Source organism: Oryctolagus cuniculus, chromosome 7 (assembly GCF_964237555.1).
Source record: "Oryctolagus cuniculus chromosome 7, mOryCun1.1, whole genome shotgun sequence".
In the NCBI taxonomy this organism is placed as follows: Eukaryota; Metazoa; Chordata; class Mammalia; order Lagomorpha; family Leporidae; genus Oryctolagus; species Oryctolagus cuniculus.
The window spans coordinates 41,951,306-41,970,688 of NC_091438.1; the positions used below are offsets into that span (position 1 = coordinate 41,951,306).

Here is a 19,383-nt window from a genome sequence, read left to right on the forward strand (position 1 = left end):
GTTGGGTGGTTGGATGCGGGGGTGCGGTCTGCAGCCCTTTCTGCGCCATGCCACGGGTCCCAGCGTCAGCCCTCGGTGCCCGGCCGGGCAGGACCAGGCCGAGCAGAGCTGGCATCGATCGCCGCCTTGACAAGAGCATCGATTTCTGCGCCGAGAAATTAATAGGTCTTCTCTTAGCCCTTCGGCCGCGGGAGCCGCCCGAGGGTGGAGCTGGGGACCGGCCGGCCCTCGGAGGCCGCGCACCTGGAAAGTACCGGGATTCCCAGCACGCAGGGCTTCCTGCGGGCCTTGGTGGCCACAAGGGCCCGATCTCTCTGCCGAGGGGAGGGGCAAACAAGGGCCCCAGGGCGCGAGCTCAGGCAGCACCCCTGGTCTCCCGATTCCCCGGGGCTGGGGCACACAGGAACGTCTGAGCAGTCCGGGTCACCAGGAAGGTGACCAGACAGGCAGATCCCCGCGGGGTGATCGCGTTCCTCAAGGGGATCCTGGCCAGGACTGGGGTACGTGGCGAAAACCAAGGCTCGCGCCAAGGGACCCAGAAAGAATGGCCAGGGGGGCCTCCTGGCCGAGAAAGGCTCCAAGACACTGCCCACGTTCTGGCCAGGTTTCTAGGAGCTCGCTGCGCTAGCCAAGGCTGCCAGAAGTTAGCTCGCAGGTGTCAGAGCCCGAGTGGCCGCATCCAGAGCCGCCGCATCTCCGCGGAAGAGGCGAGCGGCGGGCGCGGGGTGGCGATGGCAGAGGCCCCACCACGGCCGCAGCGGGGTTGGGGAGCTCCGTTCTTTGCCTCTCTTCCCCTCCCCCCGCCGCGTTCTGGCCTTATTTCCCCAACAGACCTGTCCACCCTCAGTTGTCAGGCTAAATATTTTGGCTTGCCGGGAGGGGCGGAGAGAACGGAGAGGGCCCAGCAAACCAATCCGTTTCGAGTGGGGGCGGGCAAGGCGGGAGCTGGGCGCGGCCCCTGCGTGCCCGCCCCGGGAACGGCGGCAGAGAGCCCTGCCAGCTGGCGCTTGCGAGCCGAGCGCGCCCCGCGGGGTCCGGGGAGTGTCTCCCAGTCGTGTTCCCCGCGCCCCGGGGCTGCTCTCGGCGCTCCCCGGGAGCGCACGCGGGGCTTCTTTCTGCACCGCCTTCGGGGTCGCCAGGCCTTCTGGCCTGCCTCTGGCTCTGAGCCCTGTGTCACTTCTTCCTCTGGCTGCCCTGTCACCGTGTGCATCTCTGTCCCACCTCTGTCTCCGGACTTACACTGAGGCTGTGTCCAGCGGCACTGTCTTTGTACTCCCTGTCTTATTTCTTTCTCCCGCACTCTTTGTGCGGCATTCCTTGTCTTAGCTCCTGGCCTTTCCCTCCTCTCTGTGGCCTGGGTCTCTGTGTCCCTTAGGAACTGTCAGGTCCTTTACCTCCCCGGAGCCACCTGGAGGACAGCCAGGACTGGGCACCAGCCAGACGGGGAACCATGGCAGTGCTCAGCCCGTGGCCCTTGGGAGCATGCCTGCTTGGGATCCTTCTCTCCTTGGGATTTGGCCTCGACACTCTAGAGGGTGAGTCCCCAGCCCTGTCTCCCACAATCCCATCTGCCTCCCAGCCAACTAGGAGGCCAAACTGTGCCCGCAGCCAGAGGAAGTCTACTTGCTCAGCACTGCAGCGTGCAGACTGGGGTTAGCTCTGGAACCCCCTCCCCTCCCATCCCCCGGCCCTCTCCCCTCTTTCCTCTCCCCCTTCCTGGGGAGGAACAGCTAGTCCTCCCCACCTGAACATGTTTTCTCCCAGCTCCTATGGAGGTGAGGACTTCAAAACGGGCTTGAGTGGGTGTCGTCCACTCCGCAACTGGCTCGTGCAGTCCTGGTCCCAGCAGAGGCTGAATGGGGCTGTGAGTAGAGGTCACTGCTAGGGAGGGGCTGTGGGGCAGGTGGCCGAGCACCGGGCACTGCGGAGTAGCTGAGTTCATTGTACGCCTCAGAAACTGAGGCTCCGACGACTGAATAGTAAAGTGAGACTGCGGCCTGAGCCCTGCCCGGTGGTCCCCACCCTCCGCGCATGGCTCCCAGGCAGGGGGAGGCCTGGCTGCCTCAGGGCCTGTCTCCCGGGCTCCACACTGCCTCTGAGTCGGATCTGGGGAATGGGGTGGGACCGTGGAGACAGAAGGACCCTCGTGGGAGCTTGGCTGGGAGAGGGAGAAGAGCTGAGGGTGAAAGGTTCAGAGGGGGAGGAGGGCAGGCTGTGCCCCCTCCCCATTTCCCCTCCAGACTGAGAAACTCAGGAATCCAGTGCTGTCAGCCTGGGAGGGGGGTGTCCCACCATGCCCCTCAGACTGGGAGCTTGGAGGGACAGGAGTGATGCAGATGGCTTGGAGGAGGGGGTTCCTTGATGGGTGCTAGTCACGGAGGGTCTGCCTGCAAGACATAACGCCCCTCCCCCCAATGGAACCCGCCCAGCCAGGACAGGGCACAGCAGATGCCAGCTAGGAGCACAGTTGTCAGGACGGAAGCGTTGTCCTGCGGCGGGGGTGGAGGGTTGCTGTTTGGTCAGGGCATCCAGATGTCGCATTCCCAGTGCAGCTCTCTACAGAGCCAGGTTCTGAGGGAAGTCAGGGGTTAATTTGCTGAGGTCTTAGATTTGTTTTTCCAAATGACTCCCATCAGGGGAGCCCTGGAGAGGCAGGGGCATGATGGGAAGTGGGCGCCGGAGAGAACCCCCCATCTGCCTCACAGAGCCTGATTGGCCTTCACATGGAGGGCATAGAAGTGTTTTCTCATTCTCTCTTCTCCTTTGTGTGCGTGTGTGCGTGGGCACACACATACACACACACACATACACACACACAGAGCTGCTGCACAGGGCCAGGCTCAGGACCTTGACTGACAATGGGGGGAGGTTGAAGGAAGCCCGGGGAGCCAGCCTTGCCTGCCCAGACCCCTTCTAACAAACCACGGGGGGCAGGGGGCAGGGGGCAGGGGGCAGGGGACGGGGGCTAGACAGGTCAGGGTGGCTGGAACACTGGGTGGGAAACAAGGGAGTAGAGACTGGGGGGAGATTAGCAGAACCTGAGCGTCAGGCTGAAGAATTCAGACTTGAATTTTCTACCGTGGGGAGCTATGGAAGGTCCCCTTGGGAGCAAGTGAATCCGGGCATCCAGCCGCCTTCAGGGGAAAGAAGAGGAGGTAGAGCTGGGTTGTGGGTCCGAAAAACCCAGGCACACCTGAGTCCCCCCGGGAGTCATGGACTTGGAAGCCAGATGAGCCCCTGAGTGCCCAGTGGTCACAGTGCTGGCTATGTAGAGACCCCCGCCTCCCTGGGAGGGGTGGCAGAGATGGACAGCAGTGTTGGGAGCGAGCGCTGAGCCAGGACAGCCGGGCCTGGAGGAAAGCCGTTAACTCGGCGTCAGCAGGAGGAGGCTTGGCCTGAGGTTTGCAGGATAAGGACTGAGGGGTCCTTCTGAGGCTGGAGATACGAATGGACACCAGCTTGTCTACACCCCGAAATGTCAGGCTGAGGGATCGAGGCATGAGCCTAAGGCAACGGGGAGCTGTGATGTCCCTTCCAGCTCCCGTCAGACTGGGAGAGGAGCAGGAAGCTCAGACCGCTGCTTCCCAGTCCTGGGCTTCATTCATTCATTCATTCATTCATCGGACACTGACGGAGTACGATTTTGTACCAGGCACCACACTGGGCATCAGGACACCGCAACAGATTACACGAGATTCCTGCCTTTATGGAGCTTACAATCAACAGAAGAAATAAAGTGAATTATTTATTAGCCAGCTTCAAGAATTACAGAGAAAAATAAAGCAGAATTTTAAAAAAAATCTTTATTTATTTATTTGAAAGACAGAAATAGAAAGAGAGAAAGAGACAGAGGTTATCCATCCACCAGCTCACTCCCCAAATGGCCACAGTGGCCCATGCTGGGCCAGGCCAATGCCAGGTGCCAGGAGCTTCCTCCGGGTCTCCCACATGGGTGGAAGGGCCCCAGCACTTGGGCCATTCCCCACTGTCCTCCCAGGCACATTAGCAGGGATCCAGATGGGAAGCAGAGCAGCTGGGACTCGAACCGGCGCCCATATGCAATGCCACGCTGCAGGTGGAGGCTTAACTTTCTATACCACAATATGGGCTCCAAGTAGAAAAATTGTTTAGATTGCTTTTGTTTATTTGAAAGGCAGAGTTGCACATACACACACACACACACACAGAGAGAGAGAGAGAGAGAGAGAGAGAGAGAGAGAGATCTTCTATTCACGGCTTCATTTCCCAAATGGCCAAAAGAACCAGGGCCAGACCAGGTTGAAGTCAGGAGCCAGGAGCTTCTTCCAGGTCTCTTAGGTGGGTGCAGGGGCCCAAGCACTTGGACCGTCTCTGCTGCTTTCCCAAGTACATTAGCAGGGAGCCAGAAGGGAAGTGGAGTAGCCAGGACTCGAGCCAGAGCTCATATGGGATGCCGGCACCGCAGACAGCGGCTTTACTGGCTACCCCAAAACAGACTCCAAGCAGGAATTTTAAGTAGGGCCATGAGAGGAAGTCTCCTTGAGCAGGTGACATTTGAGCACAGCCTTACCAGGGTGAGTGAACTCTGCAGTGGGAAAGGTGATCCTGAAAGAAGGAACAGAAGTCCAGAGACCCTGAGGCAGGAGCTTGGCTGGCATGTCTAAAGGACAGCACAAGGCTCTATGTGGGTGCGGAAGGGAGACTGGGGATGAAATCAGAGAGGTTCCAATGGCCGAAATTGTGCAGGGCCTCCCTGCTGGAGGAGGGGCTACAGCTGGGACAGGCAGGGAGTCCGTTTCAGGGAGGGGAGGATGTGACGCAGCTGTGTTTGGGGTGAAGATCAGCGGGGATGCAGGTGGCAGTGGGGAGACAGCCCGAGAGCGAAGGCAGGAACAAGAGCTTAGACTCTGGATGTGCTTTAAGACAGGATGCGAGGGTCAGCGAGGGGAAGAAGTCAGGATGACGCTAGGTTTGGAGCCTGCCTACAAGCATGACATGGCAGGAACCGGGACGGGGAAGCAGGTTTAGGTGGGAATGTTGGGGGCTCCCTGTTGCCCGTGGTGGTTCCTGCGGCAGAGATCTCACCAGCCACAGGTGAGCTGCCCAGGCCCAGGGAGGAGGCCACCCACCCAGCAGAGCCCGGCTCCCCCACTCAGTGTCCCCTCCCCTCCCCGTATGCCCGCAGTGTGCCCCAGCCTGGACATCCGCTCCGAGGTGGCAGAGCTGCGGCGGCTGGAGAACTGCAGCGTGGTGGAGGGCCACCTGCAGATCCTGCTCATGTTCACGGCCACGGGGGAGGACTTCCGCCGCCTCAGCTTCCCCCGCCTCACCCAGGTCACGGACTACCTGCTGCTCTTCCGTGTCTACGGCCTGGAGAGCCTGCGGGACCTCTTCCCCAACCTGGCGGTGATCCGCGGCGCCCGCCTCTTCCTGGGCTACGCGCTGGTTATCTTCGAGATGCCGCACCTGCGCGACGTGGGGCTGCCAGCGTTGGGGGCCGTGCTGCGTGGGGCGGTGCGCGTGGAGAAGAACCAGGAGCTCTGCCACCTCTCCACCATCGACTGGGGCCTGCTGCAGCCTGCGCCCGGTGCCAATCACATTGTGGGCAACAAACTGGGCGAAGAGTGTGCCGACGTGTGCCCGGGTGTGCTGGGGGCCTCTGGTGAGCCCTGTGCCAGAACCACCTTCAGTGGGCACACAGACTACAGGTGCTGGACCTCCAGCCACTGCCAGAGAGGTAGGCACTGGCACAGAACACGAAGGGGAGGACCTCAGGGAAGACAGGGCCAGATGGGACCGGGTACGTGTGGAGTAGGATGGTGTGGGCACGTGCTTTGCTGCCACTGGTTTTTAACCGTCACTCATCCTATGGGGCATAGCCTATTGTTATTCCCATTTCGCAGATGAAGAAATTGAAGCTCAGAAAAGTTAAATAAATAATGTAGCATAAGGCAGCCATGGAGTAAGCACAGACAAGCTGAAGTAGTTGTGGAGTAGGTACACCACAGGTACAGGTGGGCGTGGAGGGAAGAGGGCAGGAACATACGGGTGCAAGGTGGTGCCAGAAACAGTTTAGGGCAGCAGCTAAGTGCAAAGCCCGATGGCCTGGGTTCAAGTCTCAGCTCTGCTGCTCACTGGCTCTGTTCCTTGAGGGGTGGGCACTGTCCAGCCTGTGGGCCCTACAAGGCCCGCAAAATCATCTGGACTGGCCCTGCCAAAGCAGCCACAGGCAGGACTCAAAATTCAAGAAGTCTATAGCAGATGCTCATTTCGTATGGCCCACAGAGTGTGTTCTAAGTACCTGCCCTGGGTAGATAAAAGCTTCCCCACCTCTGCGGGCCTCAGCTCCCGCTTCTGTAAAATGACCACAGGGTGGTTGTGAGCAATGAGTTACTCCACAGGGTATCAGAGCGGTACCGGAACCACGGCAGCAATTCCTTTTTTATTTTTTTAAAGATTTATTTATTTCATTTGAAAGGCTGAGTTACAGAGAGAGAGGGAGAGACAGAGACTGAGAGATCTGCCATTTGCTGGTTCACTACCCAGCAGGAGCTGTGCCAATCTGAAGCCAGGAGCCAGGAGCTTTTTCCAAGTCTCCCATGTGGGTGGAGGGGCCCAAGAACTTGAGCCATCTTCTGTTGCTTTCTCAGGCCGTTAGCAGGGAGCTGGATGGGAAGCAGAGCAGCCGGGACTCGAACCGGCGCCCATATGGGATGCTGGTGCCGCAGGCAGAGGTTTAACCTACTACGCCACAGCGCCAGCCTCCAGGGCAGCCATTCTATGTTCCTAATAAAAGTGGCCACAGTGCAGGTGGTCCGAGGTGAGCTGGCAGTGTTGGAACGGGGAGGTGGTAGCTGCATGGGAGAGGAAGGAGGAGGCACAGGATGAAGAACAAGAGAGGTGAGGGCAAGTGTGTGAAGGGCATCTTCCCTGGGACGTAAGAGACATGGGGAGAAAACAGAAGGAAGGGAGGGGGCACGTGTTTAACAGTTAGGACACCACCAGGTTACGATGCCCGTGTGCCAGATGGATTGGAGTGCCTGGGTTCAAGTCCCCGCTCTGCTCCCAAGTCCAGCTTCCTGTTCATGCATTCCTGGGCAGGCAGCAGGTGGTTGGGTCCCTGCCACCTGTGTGGGAGACCTAGCTTGAGTCCCCAAGCTCTTAGCATTGGCCTGGCCCAGTCATAGCTGTTGGGGACACTGCGGGGGAGGGGTGAATCAGCAGATGGGAGATGCCTGCTCACTCTCTGCCTCTCAAATACAGAAAAGAAAGGGAGTGGAGGAAAGGGATGGTTGGAGGTGGAGGAAGTGAAAGTTGGGGAGGAGGAGAGGAAAACCTTTCAGAAACTGGGAGCAGATCTGGGGTCTCCCAACCTGGAGGTCTTTTGCACAGAGCTCCTGAAGGCCAGCTCTCCTCCCGTCCCGGGCCTGCAGCAGCAGGGCGGGAGAGGGTAACCAGATCCCTGGTGTATCTGCTGAGCCCACCTCCCCGAAGCCTCCCTGTTGGCTGTAAACACAGCTGCTGCACGTCCTCCTGTGTGCAGTGTCAACACGCCCCGGCCGACCCCGCCCCATACTTGGCTCCCGCAGACATCCAGCTGCCACTGTGCAGTTTCCAGGCTACTGGGCCCCCAGCTCCAAAACCCACCCGCTGCTGCTGCTGCTGCCGCCGATACCGGGGCCGCAACATGGCAGGCTGGTGACTGGAGGAGGCTCCTCCCGCCACACATCCCCAGGCCCACCGTGCCCTGGACCTGGCTGCTCAGGAGAGGCCGGCTGGCCCAGCCTGGCATTGTGCCCAGCCATGATCTGGGCACCAGGCCTAGACAGGACAGCAGGCAGCAGAGCAGCAACCCTGATGGACAAGGTCACTGTGCTGTCCTGAGCCCGACTAGGCACTGTGGGAGGCAGAGAGCTACAGAGAGGGCCGCGGTCCTTGGCAGAAACAGTGGGCAGCCGTGACCTGGAGGGACTTGGGTTCAGAGATTGCGTCACGGAAGGGGCCAGGGTTGGAAAGGGCGGACAGGACTGAGGGTTCACAGGCAAGGCCTAACCCAGCACTCTGCCCACAGTGTGTCCCTGCCCCCACGGGCTGGCCTGCACAGCAAGGGGCGAGTGTTGCCACGCCGAGTGCCTGGGGGGCTGCAGCCAGCCTGAAGACCCTCGTGCCTGTGTAGCCTGCCGCCACCTCTACTTCCAGGGTGCCTGCCTCCGCGCCTGCCCTCCAGGTACCTACCAGCATGAGTCCTGGCGCTGCGTCACGGCCGAGGACTGCGCCAGCCTGCGCGCCGTGCCTGGCCGCACCTCCACCTTCGGCATCCACCAAGGCAGTTGCCTGGCGCAGTGCCCCCCAGGCTTCACCCGTAATGGCAGCAGGTGAGCGTGGGGTGGGGTGGATGGGGGAGGCTCGCTTTGGAGCAGTGAGGAGGCCCACACTGGTCCGAAGCTCACGTATCTGCTTGCCCCTGCTAGCATCTTCTGCCACAAGTGTGAGGGGCTGTGTCCCAAAGAGTGCAAGGTAGGCACCAAGACCATCGACTCCATCCAAGCAGCACAGGACCTGGCGGGCTGCACCCACGTGGAGGGAAGCCTCATCCTCAACCTGCGGCAGGGCTGTTAGTACCCACTTTGGGCCCACACCCTTTCTGAAGGCCGATGGAGCTCCGCTTCCCCCCACCCTGGGTCCCAACCCCGAGGCCCCACCCCCCGGGCCCCTCTCCACCCCCACCCCTGCCCTGTGGGCCCAGAGGCTTCCGTGTTCCTGCTCCAGCCCTGTCTCCCTCCCCTCCCCCGCCCCCCAGACAACCTGGAGCCGGAGCTGCAGCGCAGCCTGGGGCTGGTCGAGACCATCACCGGCTTCCTCAAAATCAAGCACTCCTTTGCCCTCGTATCCCTGAGCTTCTTCAAGAACCTCAAACTGATCCGGGGGGATGCCATGGTGGACGGGTAAGGGGTCAGATCAGGCCTCCGACCAGCCCAGTCTCTCACACCCCTCCCCCCAGTTGTCCCAAAAGAATGTTAAAGAGAAAGGGCTCTGGGGCCAGTTCTGTGTACTAGCTGTTTGGCTGTGGATAGGTTACTTAACTCCTCGGTTTTCCCATCTGTAAAATGGGGCTAACATGACTGCTTGCTTAGGGCTTTTGTGAATCTTACTTTTAATGCAGTAGATGCAACGTAAGTTGTGGTTGAAGGTAGCTGTAAAAGTGGGCTACAGTCACCCGATCCCCTCAGCTGCACAGTGACACTGCCAGAGTTTGAAACCCGTTCCTACTACCCACCTGTCAAGGCCCACCCATAAGGTAACGGGACTTTTCAAAATCAAATAAACGGCTGGTGCCACCGTAGCTCAATAGGCTAATCCTCCGCCTGTGGCGCCAGCACACCAGGTTCTAGTCCCAGTTGGGGCGCTGGATTCTGTCCCGGTTGCCCCTCTTCCAGGCCAGCTCTCTGTTGTGGCCCAGGAGTGCAGTGGAGGATGGCCCAAGTGCTTGGGCCCTGCACCCCATGGGAGACCAGGATAAGTACCTGGCTCCTGGCTTCGGATCAGCAAGGTGCACCAGCTGTAGCGGACCGGCCACAGCTGCCATTGCGGGGTGAACCAACAGAATAGGAAGACCTTTCTCTCTGTCTCTCTTTCTCACTGTCCACTCTGCCTGTCAAAAAATAAAGCTAAAAAAAAAAATAAAAATAAAAATAAAATAAACGTCTTAACCACCCAGTCAAGTGGTTTCCATGGCTTCTCGTGGGCCCCAAGGTGCCCACACCCTGGGTGGAGAGGCATGTACCACCACTCCCTGGTGGTGTCCCCAAACCAGCACAGCCTGGCACCTAGCAGATGCTCAGTTAAAGCGAGATGAAGGAAGGAAGCGGCCAGGGAGCTTACTGACCCCATGTCACTGTTGAGGAAAATGGAGAGGGTGGGTGGCTTGCCCCACATCGCAGAATGTGTGTACAACTCCTTCCGGCTAGAGGCTGAGTGCCCTCCCTCCCCCCAGCACAGCCCCTCTTGGAAAGAGCCCATAAGCATCCCCTTGGCCGCCCCCTGCCCCCACCTCCCTGCAGAGCAAGGTCCCCTGGCCTCCCCCCAGGAACTACACTCTGTATGTGCTGGACAACCAGAACCTACAGCAGCTGGGGTCCTGGGTGGCCACTGGCCTCACCATCCCGGTGGGCAAGATCTACTTTGCCTTCAACCCGCGCCTCTGCCTGGAGCTCATCTACCGCTTGGAGGAGGTGACAGGCACGAGAGGGCGGCAGAACAAGGCTGAGATCAACCCGCGCACCAACGGGGACCGCGCCTCCTGTGAGCCCGGGCCCCTCCCCAAAGCCCGAGCCCGCACACACTCAAACACAGCAGCCACTGGGGGCGGGGGAGGGGCAAAGCCTCTGCGGGGTCGGGGCGGGGTCCCCCGCCAGAGACAGGGTCGTTACGAGCAGGTGTTCACCTCCCGCCCAGGCCAGACTCGCACCTTGCGCTTCGTGTCCAACGTGACGGAGGCAAACCGCATCCTGCTCCGCTGGGAGCGCTACGAGCCTCAGGAGGCCCGCGACCTGCTCAGCTTCATCGTGTACTACAAGGAGTCGTGAGTACCGGGGGCGGGGCCACTCGGGGCGGGGCCAAACCAATTCTGCCCCGCCCCCACCCTCCCTGGACAGGTGAGGGCAGAGCTCAGCAGGGCCGTGGGAAGCTGAGGAATCAGGATGCCCAAGCCGCACCCGAACATTTGAGTCACGGCTGGCTCTCTGCCCTCACTCTCCTCATTCCTCCGAGCCTCAGTTTCCCAGCCAAGTGGAATGGAAGGGTCATGACTTCTGGGAGCCCAGGAAAGCCATTCTGCTGGGAAGGCTCTGATAATGAAGCTCCAATTCACTATGCTAATGCTCCTACTGACCACATGCTCCTGCCCCAGCAGCGGTTTGGGGAGTGCCCACTAATTTGGCCAATTTTATGAGTTTTGCCATTGTTGCATTAAAGCCTGAAGGAGGGAGGGCACAGGGACTGGTGGGGACCAGCTGCTCTTTTTCTTTGGAGTGGACTGACCCTAGCAGGAAGGATAGTGGTTAGACCGCAGGAAGGACTGCTCCAAAAATGTGGATAAGAATCAAAAGAGGTCTCCTTAGGGAAAGTAAGTGGCCTCTGGATGACCAGCTAGAGGGCAGGCATATTCTCCCTGTATGTGGGTAAAAGATGGGGCCGCCTGACTTGGAAGAGAGGTCTTAGCTGACCAATAGCCAGGGCTTGGCCCTGGAGGAGGGAGGATGGAAGCCGGTGGGTTGAAGGCCCACTTGAATGTCCAAGGCTGACCTAGGCATCAGTGGTAAGAGAAGGTCTCTATGGCTGATGCCACGGCTCACTAGGCTTAATCCTCCACCTGCGGCGCTGGCACACCGGGTTCTAGTCCCGGTCAGGGCGCCGGATTCTGTCCCGGTTGCCGCTCTTCCAGGCCAGCTCTCTGCTGTGGCCCGGGAGTTCAGTGGAGGATGGCCCAAGTGCTTGGGCCCTGCACCCCATGGGAGACCAGGAGAAGCACCTGGCTCCTGCCATCGGATCAGCGCGGTGCAACGGCTGCAGCAGCCATTGGGGGGTGAACCAACGGCAAAGGAAGACCTTTCTCTCTGTCTCTCTCTCACTGTCCACTCTGCCTGTCAAGAGAGAGAGAGAGAGAGAGAGAGAGAGAGAAGGTCTCTGCCATGGGGAGCAGGAGCACCTGCTGAATGCAGATTCCTGGGCCCCACTTCTACAGTCACATTCAGCTAGTGCTCAGTGGTGAGTGGGGTCCGGTGATCTGCATTTCTAACAAGCTCCCAGGTGTTGCCGAAGCTGCTGGTTCACAGATCACACTTTAAAAAGCGGTGACACCCTCCGGCTTGTGCAGTTCACAATCTGCGCAGCTCTACACAGCTGCCTCGGGGCTCAAAGGGCAGAGAGCATCGGGGAGCTCTCCTACCATCACTGCCTGGCAGTGTAGCTGTGGCGGGGCTCTCGCAAAGACACACCCCGTGCACGCTGGCTTGATGCTGGCTCTGAGCAGACCCAGATCTACTCAGTGTGATGCGCTCCATGGCATCCACTCTGCACCCCCCTCCTGCTCCTCGGCTATCTTGCTTCTGGGTCTCAGCGAGGACAGGCATTTCCAGGCAGGCCTCAAGCTCCGCACCACCACAGCCTCCTTCTGTCCCTGGCTCAGCCTGAACTCCCCTCCCTCCAAAGAAACCCACAAGAACATTCGTAGAATGTTCCGCTGTTCCCCGTGTTCTAGCTCGGTCTCTCCCTTGTGGGCTCCACTTTCGTCTCCCCCAGGGACCAGCCTCCTCTGCCCCTAGTGCCACTGGTCCCTCCCCAAGCCCTGCCCTCTGTCCCTGCCCTGGCCTCCTTCACTGGGGGCTTCTGGCCCCGATCATTTCTCTGTGGCTGTGGATCTCGGTCTTTTGGGATTATGGACATGTGTGAGAAGCTGCTGGAAGCTAGGAACCCTCTCTCTAGAGAACCACACACATACAAAATGTTGTCTATAGTGTTGGAGGCTTTTAGACTGCCAGAGCCCATTCATGGGCCCAGGTGAAGACACAGTGTCCTTGGAAAGAGAGTGGTCCGGCTTGTGGTTCCAGGCAATGCACTTGGGATGAGTTAGGATAACCCCGCTACTTACTGTCCCTAGGAAGGAGACCTCTTATTGTACCAGGCAAGGCTTTCAGAATATTTACAGAGACTAAAGCTCGACATTTCCTGCCGGCGATGGAGAGATATTTCATCCCCAATTCGGCTGGCAGCACAGATGCCACAGAGCCCCCACAGGGTCTCACAGGTGGCTGGAGTCGTGGCTGTGCCCTCATGCATCCCAGAGGATGACAAGGACATTCTGTGGGTGACCAGAGAGGAGGGGGTGCTGAATCCTGGGGCTGGGGCTGAGCTGCCCCTCAGCTCCCGTGCTGGGGTGTTTTCAGCCCATTCCAGAATGCCACGGAGCATGTGGGTCCAGATGCCTGTGGCACCCAGAGCTGGAACCTGTTGGATGTGGAGCTGCCCCTTAGTCGCACCCAGGAGCCAGGGGTGACCCTGGCCCCCCTCAAACCCTGGACACAGTATGCAGTGTTTGTGCGGGCCATCACGCTGACCACCGCAGAGGACAGCCCCCATCCGGGGGCCCAGAGCCCCATCGTCTACCTGCGCACCCTGCCTGCAGGTATGCAGAAGCATTCCAAGGCAGTGAGAGTCAGGTCCCCAAGGCCTGGTGAAGCTGCGGGACGCGGGGCACCAGAAATCGGGCGGCCGGGACAGCGAGTGCCTGGCGCTGGGGGCTGCGGGCCCACCCACTTGAGTCCCAGAAAGAAATCAGGGCATTTGCCTGGGTCCCGGGGGAGTCTGGGCTGGGACACAGCTAAGAGGAAGAGTAACAGGAACTCAAGGGCCTTTGGTGACAGGAAAGACAAAACAGAAAGCCAGGTTCTGGAAGCGGAGTTTAGGGCCACCTGTTCCTTGGAAGAAGGGGAGAATTGGACCCCAGAGAGAGGGGATCCTGGCAGACAACCCTGAGTTCTACTGTCCTCCCACCCCCAGCACCCACGGTGCCCCAAGAGGTCATCTCCACGTCCAACTCCTCCTCCCACCTCCTGGTGCGCTGGAAGCCACCCACGCAGCGCAACGGAAACAACACCTACTACCTGGTGCTGTGGCAGCGGCTGGCAGAGGACGCCGACCTCTACCTCAACGACTACTGCCACCGCGGTGCCGGGGCGGGGCGCCAGGGCAGGGCAGGGCAGCGGGGAGCCGGGCGGGGACCTCACCTAACTGTCCTCTTGCCCGCCTTGTCGCCAGGCTTGCGGCTGCCCACCAGCAACACCGACCCGCGCTTCGACCGTGAGGACGGGGAACTTGAGGCCGAGACGGAGCCGGGCTGCTGCCCTTGCCAGCACCCACACCCTGGGCAGGTCGTGCCCCCGCTGGAAGCGCAAGAGGCTTCGTTCCAAAAGAAGTTTGAGAACTTTCTACACAATGCCATCACCATCCCCAAGTGCGTGCGACCCGGGGCGCAGGCTGGCGGGAAGGGGCTGGAGAGGGGGTGGGGCTTTGTGGGCGGGGCCTGGCTTGCAGGTGGGTCTGGAGGCTGTGGGTGGCAGCCGAGGGTGCAGGCCCCGTCCCGAGCGAGTTCTGATAAGAGCCCCCTTGGCCTCCCTAGATCCCCTTGGAAGGTCACGTCCATCAATAAGAGTCCCCAAAGGTGAGCTAGGACGGGGCGGGAGGTTGGGAGGCGAGGGGCGTGGCTCCGGGACGGGATCGCTGCTCTCACCCGCGCCCTCCCCAGCGACTCGGGGCGGCACCGCCGGTCAGCCGGGACCCTCCGACTCGGGGGCAACAGTTCGGATTTCGAGATCCAGGAGGACAAGGTGCCCCGGGAGCGAGCGGTGCTGAGTGGCTTGCGCCACTTCACCGAATACCGGATCGACATCCACGCCTGCAACCACGCAGCGCACACCGTGGGCTGCAGCGCCGCCACCTTCGTCTTTGCCCGCACGATGCCGCACAGTAGGTGACACCCGCACCACCACCACTGACCCCAAGGACCCCGTGCAACGAATGCCCCGCCTGGCCGGGTTGACCTCCCGCTGGCTCCAGACCCCCCCCAGCTTTGCTCGCCCCTCCTGGTCACCATAATCCCAGAGCTGCCCCAAACCTCTCAGTTTCGCCCAGTTTCGCTTGGGTTTGAGTATGGAGGTGAGAGGAACTACTGTGGCCTGGCTGCCAGATGCCCCTCCCGCAGGAGAGGCCGATGGTATCCCCGGGAAGGTGGCCTGGGAGGCTGCCAGCCGGAGCAGCGTCCTCCTGCGCTGGCTTGAGCCCCCGGACCCAAACGGACTGGTCCTCAAGTACGAGATCAAGTACCGCCGCCTGGGAGAGGTGGGTACCCCGGGGCACCCGCATCCCAGCCTCCTTGTCGTGCCCCCATCCCTTCCCAGCCACCTGTTTCTTGTTCCCCTCAGGAAGCCACTGTGCTGTGCGTGTCCCGTCTGCGGTATGCCAAGTTCGGTGGGGTCCACCTGGCCCTGCTGCCCCCTGGCAACTACTCTGCCCGGGTTCGAGCGACCTCACTGGCTGGCAATGGCTCCTGGACAGAGAGTGTGGCCTTCTACATCCCTGGCCCAGGTATACAGCCTCTGTCCCCAGACTGCCCACAGGGGGACCCCCCTGCCCCTCCATTCCCCCCCACTACCACAGGCCCCTGCTTTCCAGCCTCCCTAATCCCCACCTCGCAGTGCGAGAAATCCTGCCCTCTGCCGCCCCCTAACTCTGTCCTCCGACCAGCAGAGGAGGAGGACTCCGGGGGCCTGCACGTGCTCCTCACCGTCACCCCCGTGGGCCTCATGCTGCTCATCGTCCTCGCCGCCCTGGGTCTCTTCTATGGCAAGAAGAGGTGATGACAGAGCCCCTGGCTCCCGCCCCCTCCCTGAGCCCTCCTCGTGAGGTCAGTGCACGCAGGGGCAGAGGAGAGACCTCAGAAAGGACTTCCTTACAGTCAGCCACCGTCCCCTGGGGGCTGGCGTGGGGACATGCCTCTCGGCCATGGTGACCAGTTCTTCCTGCTGAACCTGGGACTCTGCTGGTGGGCAGGGTCCAAGTCCCGCCTCCTGGGAATCCCCAGTCTGGGCCCCCTGGGACGGTTGGTCACCTTAGGCTCTGTCCCAGGATGCTCCATGTCAGCCGTCCAAGAGGCAAAGGGCGGCCTGGCCTGGCCCCTCGACCTCTGCATTCTCCCTGTTCCCAGCCTGGGGGGCTCCCTGGGCTCCCCCCGACCGGGGTTGGGCTGTGGCCAGTTCTCCTCCTCCCTGAGGTCCTGCCTCCTTGTCCTCTGACATTGCACGTTCCTTCTGGACCCTTCTGGCCTGAATGCCTCGCCTCCCACTGCAGAAACAGCACCCTGTATACCTCTGTGAACCCGGAGTACTTCAGCGCCTCTGAGAGTAGGTCTGGGGGGTGGACAGGAGGGGCGGGGCAGGGAGACAGGAGAGAAGTGGGTGGGGGCGTGGCGCCAGCAGCATCCTGCCTCCCTCAGTGTACGTGCCTGACGAGTGGGAGGTGCCTCGGGAGCAGATCTCCATAATCCGGGAACTGGGCCAGGGCTCCTTCGGGATGGTCTATGAGGGGCTGGTGCAAGGCCTTGAGGCTGGGGAGGAGTCCACGCCCGTGGCCCTGAAGACGGTGAATGAGCTGGCCAGCCCACGGGAGCGCATCGAGTTCCTCAAGGAAGCGTCTGTCATGAAGGCATTCAAGTGTCATCATGTGGTAAGGGAGGGTCGGGGCACTGCCAGGGTCGTCACTGGGGCGGAGGCCATGTGGTAAGGGGAAAAGAGCACGGAGGAGGTCAGGGTGTCCTCCAGGTCAGAGCTGGGAGTGAGGTTAGGACCTCACTGGGGCAAAGTTTATGGTTGGGGGTTAGAGTCAAACGGGGCCAGGGTAGGGTCATGGCTAGGGCTGAGCTCAGTCACGGCTCGGGGGTCAGTACTGAGGGTCCAGATAATTATTGGGTTCATGACTGGGGTCTAGGTCTGTGTTGGTCCAAGTTCATAATTGATATGATAGTCAAATTTGACCAAGGTCATGTGTTAAGGTCAGGGCCATTTTGAGGTCAGGATCAGGCTTGTGGTCATGGTTGAGGTTAGGGTCAGGATTGGTGTCTGGGTCAAGTTATAGTCACAGTGGGTCAAGGTTTTGGCCCTGTGGGTCACGGGGAGCTGAATGGACCTACAGTCAAGCTCTTTGTCCATTCTAGGTACGTCTCCTAGGTGTGGTGTCTCAGGGTCAGCCAACTCTGGTCATCATGGAGTTGATGACCCGTGGAGACCTCAAGAGCCATCTTCGATCTTTGCGACCTGAGGCAGAGGTGGGGACCTGGACGATCAGGGCCACGGGGCTGGGGAGTTAGAGGAGACTTGGGCATGGGGTGAGCAGAGAGGACTTAATCCTTGGGCAGGGATCGTGCCTCTGCATTCCTCCTCACCAGCTCCCTCTCTTGGCTTAGAACAACCCTGGGCTCCCACGGCCAGCTCTGGGCGATATGATGCAGATGGCTGGTGAGATCGCAGATGGCATGGCCTACCTTGCCGCCAACAAGTTTGTGCACCGAGACCTGGCAGCCCGCAACTGCATGGTGTCCCAGGACCTGACCGTCAAGATTGGGGGTACAGTGGGTACCAGGCAGATAGGGGCAGCCTGAATAGTATAGAGAGACGCCCCTAAGCCAGGCATTAAGAACCCCAGGCTTGGCCCACATCTCCAACCCTGACAGCCTGCAGGTCACCCCCAGCCCAGCTCCCAGTCTCCTAGTCCCAGGGAAGATGGGTTTCTACAGGGTGATCTAGGAAGACAGAGGGGAGGCTGGGAGAGGTACCCCCGGAGCGGACGCTGGGGGTGACTTCTCAGGCCCACGCCCTGCTCTACCCTCACTTTGCAGACTTCGGGATGACTCGGGACGTGTATGAGACAGATTATTACCGCAAGGGTGGGAAGGGGCTGCTGCCTGTGCGCTGGATGGCCCCCGAGTCCCTCAAGGATGGAGTCTTCACCACCCACTCGGATGTCTGGTGGGGCTCTGCGGAGGGGCCTAGAACGTCCCGGCCTTGGGGTCCACGGAGCAGCGTGACGGGGGCTGAGCGCGGGCCCTCCTGTGTGTGCTCCAGGTCCTTCGGTGTGGTGCTCTGGGAGATCGTGACGCTGGCTGAGCAGCCCTACCAGGGCCTCTCCAATGAGCAGGTGCTCAAGTTCGTCATGGACGGCGGGGTCCTGGAGGAGCTGGAGAGCTGTCCCCTTCAGCTGTGAGTAGCCTCGGCCCGGCCCTCCCTCGTCCCTCTGCCCTGGCCACCTCCTCTGAGGCTTCTGCCTCCACTGATGCCCAACAATGAGGTCCCCAGTTCTAAACGCCCCCCTCCGCTGCCAGCCGCTCCCCCCACTCGCACTGATGGAGGCTGAGGGTCCAGGCCCCCTGTGACTCTGCTCCCACGCCCACCAGGCAGGAGCTGATGAGCCGCTGCTGGCAGCAGAACCCGCGCCTGCGTCCAACCTTCACCCACATCCTGGACAGCATACAGGAGGAGCTTCGGCCCTCCTTCCGCCTGCTTTCCTTCTACTACAGCCCAGCGTGCCGGGGTGCCCGGGGCTCCCTGCTGCCTGCCGACGCAGAGCCCGACTCCTCGCCCAACCCCAAAGGGCCCTCCCTGGACTGCAGCCCCCAAAACGGGGGGCCCAGGGCACTGAGGGGCACCCCTTCCCCAGCTTACCGGCCTCCCATGGGCAGAGAGGAAGAGACCTGACCTTTGTGGCCGGGAGATACATGGATGTTCACACACCCCACCCCCCCAGCCCCTACTCACATGGGATGGGATGGGTCCGGGGTGGGGGGAGGGGGCAGCCAAGAGCAGGAACAGGAGGGAGGGGACCAGAGCAGGTCTTCTGCTGATGTCTGATTTCACATGCTTGAAACCAAAGGAGCAGCCAGACCCCGGCTGGGGACCCCTGGTCAAGTCAGGATACTGGGGCAGGGTGTCTCTGGGACTCACTTGATTATCACTGCTCTTCACTCATCCCTCTGCCCCTGAGCTGCCTGGCCTAGGGAGAACGGAGAACGGCCAGCCCAGCCACTTCCTCTCCTCTTGCCCCACCCAGGGACCCCCAGCTTGGTGCTCCTCCCCCTCCCCCAGGGGCATCCCTTGGTTGCATCCACCCCCTTTTCCAGCCCCTTCCCCCTCAGTTATTAGCCTCGGATTATTAAGGATTTAAGAGCCCGGCTTCCTCTCTCCCCTCCCCCACCCTCGCCCCCCCACCCCCTGCCTCCCACGGGAAGAGTGGAGAAGGCACAATAAATGCTGAGGTCTGTTTGTACCCTGGTCCTGGGCAGCCCATTATCTCTCCATCTACATGGCGTTAACACTGGATGAACTTCCTGTCTCCCTCCTGGGGGACTTGAGGTGGTGACCCTACGGCCGGGATACAGGATGAATCGGCTGCGGTCCACCAGCACCTCCGTGAGGGCCTGGGCAGCCGGGGTTGCCATGGCAGTGACACGGGACAATCTTGCCGCTGTCTCCGGCTCAGGCCAGAAGTGGCTGAACTCAGCGGGGAGGCGGCTTGGTGTGAGCGCCAGGCCCCCACTCTGCCTCTGGCTTCTGTCCTCTGCAGTGGCTGTCCACAGGCAGCACAGGACAGAAACAGGCCGAGGGAGGGGTGCTGGTGACGTCTGCTGCTGTGCAGGACACACTGCACATCAGCTTCCTGTGCTCACACTGGGAGCCAGCCTCTGGCCCCGGGGCAGAACGCCTGGGGCACGCTGACATCGCCCAGCTGTCTGTCCAGGCTTTTTTTAAAAAAAGATGTATTTATTATTTATTTGAAAGAGTTACAGAGAGGAGAGACAGA

General features: G+C 60.7%; 1 protein-coding gene across 6 annotated transcripts; it reads left to right on the plus strand.

Moving 5' to 3' along the window:
- Positions 1–949: 949 nt before the first annotated feature.
- INSRR (insulin receptor related receptor) lies at positions 950–18,848 on the plus strand. 6 transcript variants are annotated; one of them, XM_051858529.2, is made up of 22 exons: positions 961–1,535; positions 5,165–5,716; positions 8,051–8,354; positions 8,451–8,593; positions 8,780–8,924; positions 10,067–10,281; positions 10,435–10,561; positions 12,924–13,162; positions 13,537–13,704; positions 13,795–13,990; positions 14,156–14,197; positions 14,282–14,502; positions 14,738–14,874; positions 14,958–15,120; positions 15,283–15,388; positions 15,883–15,935; positions 16,028–16,257; positions 16,745–16,855; positions 16,994–17,153; positions 17,426–17,555; positions 17,652–17,786; positions 17,985–18,122. In XM_051858529.2, exons 1-22 carry the CDS (start codon positions 1,451–1,453, stop codon positions 17,989–17,991), a joined length of 3,669 nt encoding a protein of 1,222 aa, XP_051714489.2. In that variant the 5' UTR covers positions 961–1,450; the 3' UTR covers positions 17,992–18,122. The 6 variants fall into 6 exon arrangements, 2 of the variants coding, with proteins under 2 accessions (XP_051714489.2, XP_002715358.3); XM_002715312.5 differs by having other exon boundaries at positions 963–1,535; positions 17,981–18,848; XR_007924213.2 differs by lacking the exon at positions 17,426–17,555 and having other exon boundaries at positions 960–1,535.
- The last annotated feature ends 535 nt before the right edge of the window (positions 18,849–19,383 follow it).

Coding starts and splice junctions, on each gene's coding strand:
- INSRR (XM_002715312.5), top strand. CDS start 1,451: ATGGCAGTGCTCAGCCCGTGGCCCTTGGGAGCATGCCTGCTTGGGATC. Junction 5,717..8,050: donor CTCCAGCCACTGCCAGAGAG/GTAGGCACTGGC, acceptor CTCTGCCCACAG/TGTGTCCCTGCCCCCACGGG. Junction 15,389..15,882: donor CTCTTCTATGGCAAGAAGAG/GTGATGACAGAG, acceptor CTCCCACTGCAG/AAACAGCACCCTGTATACCT.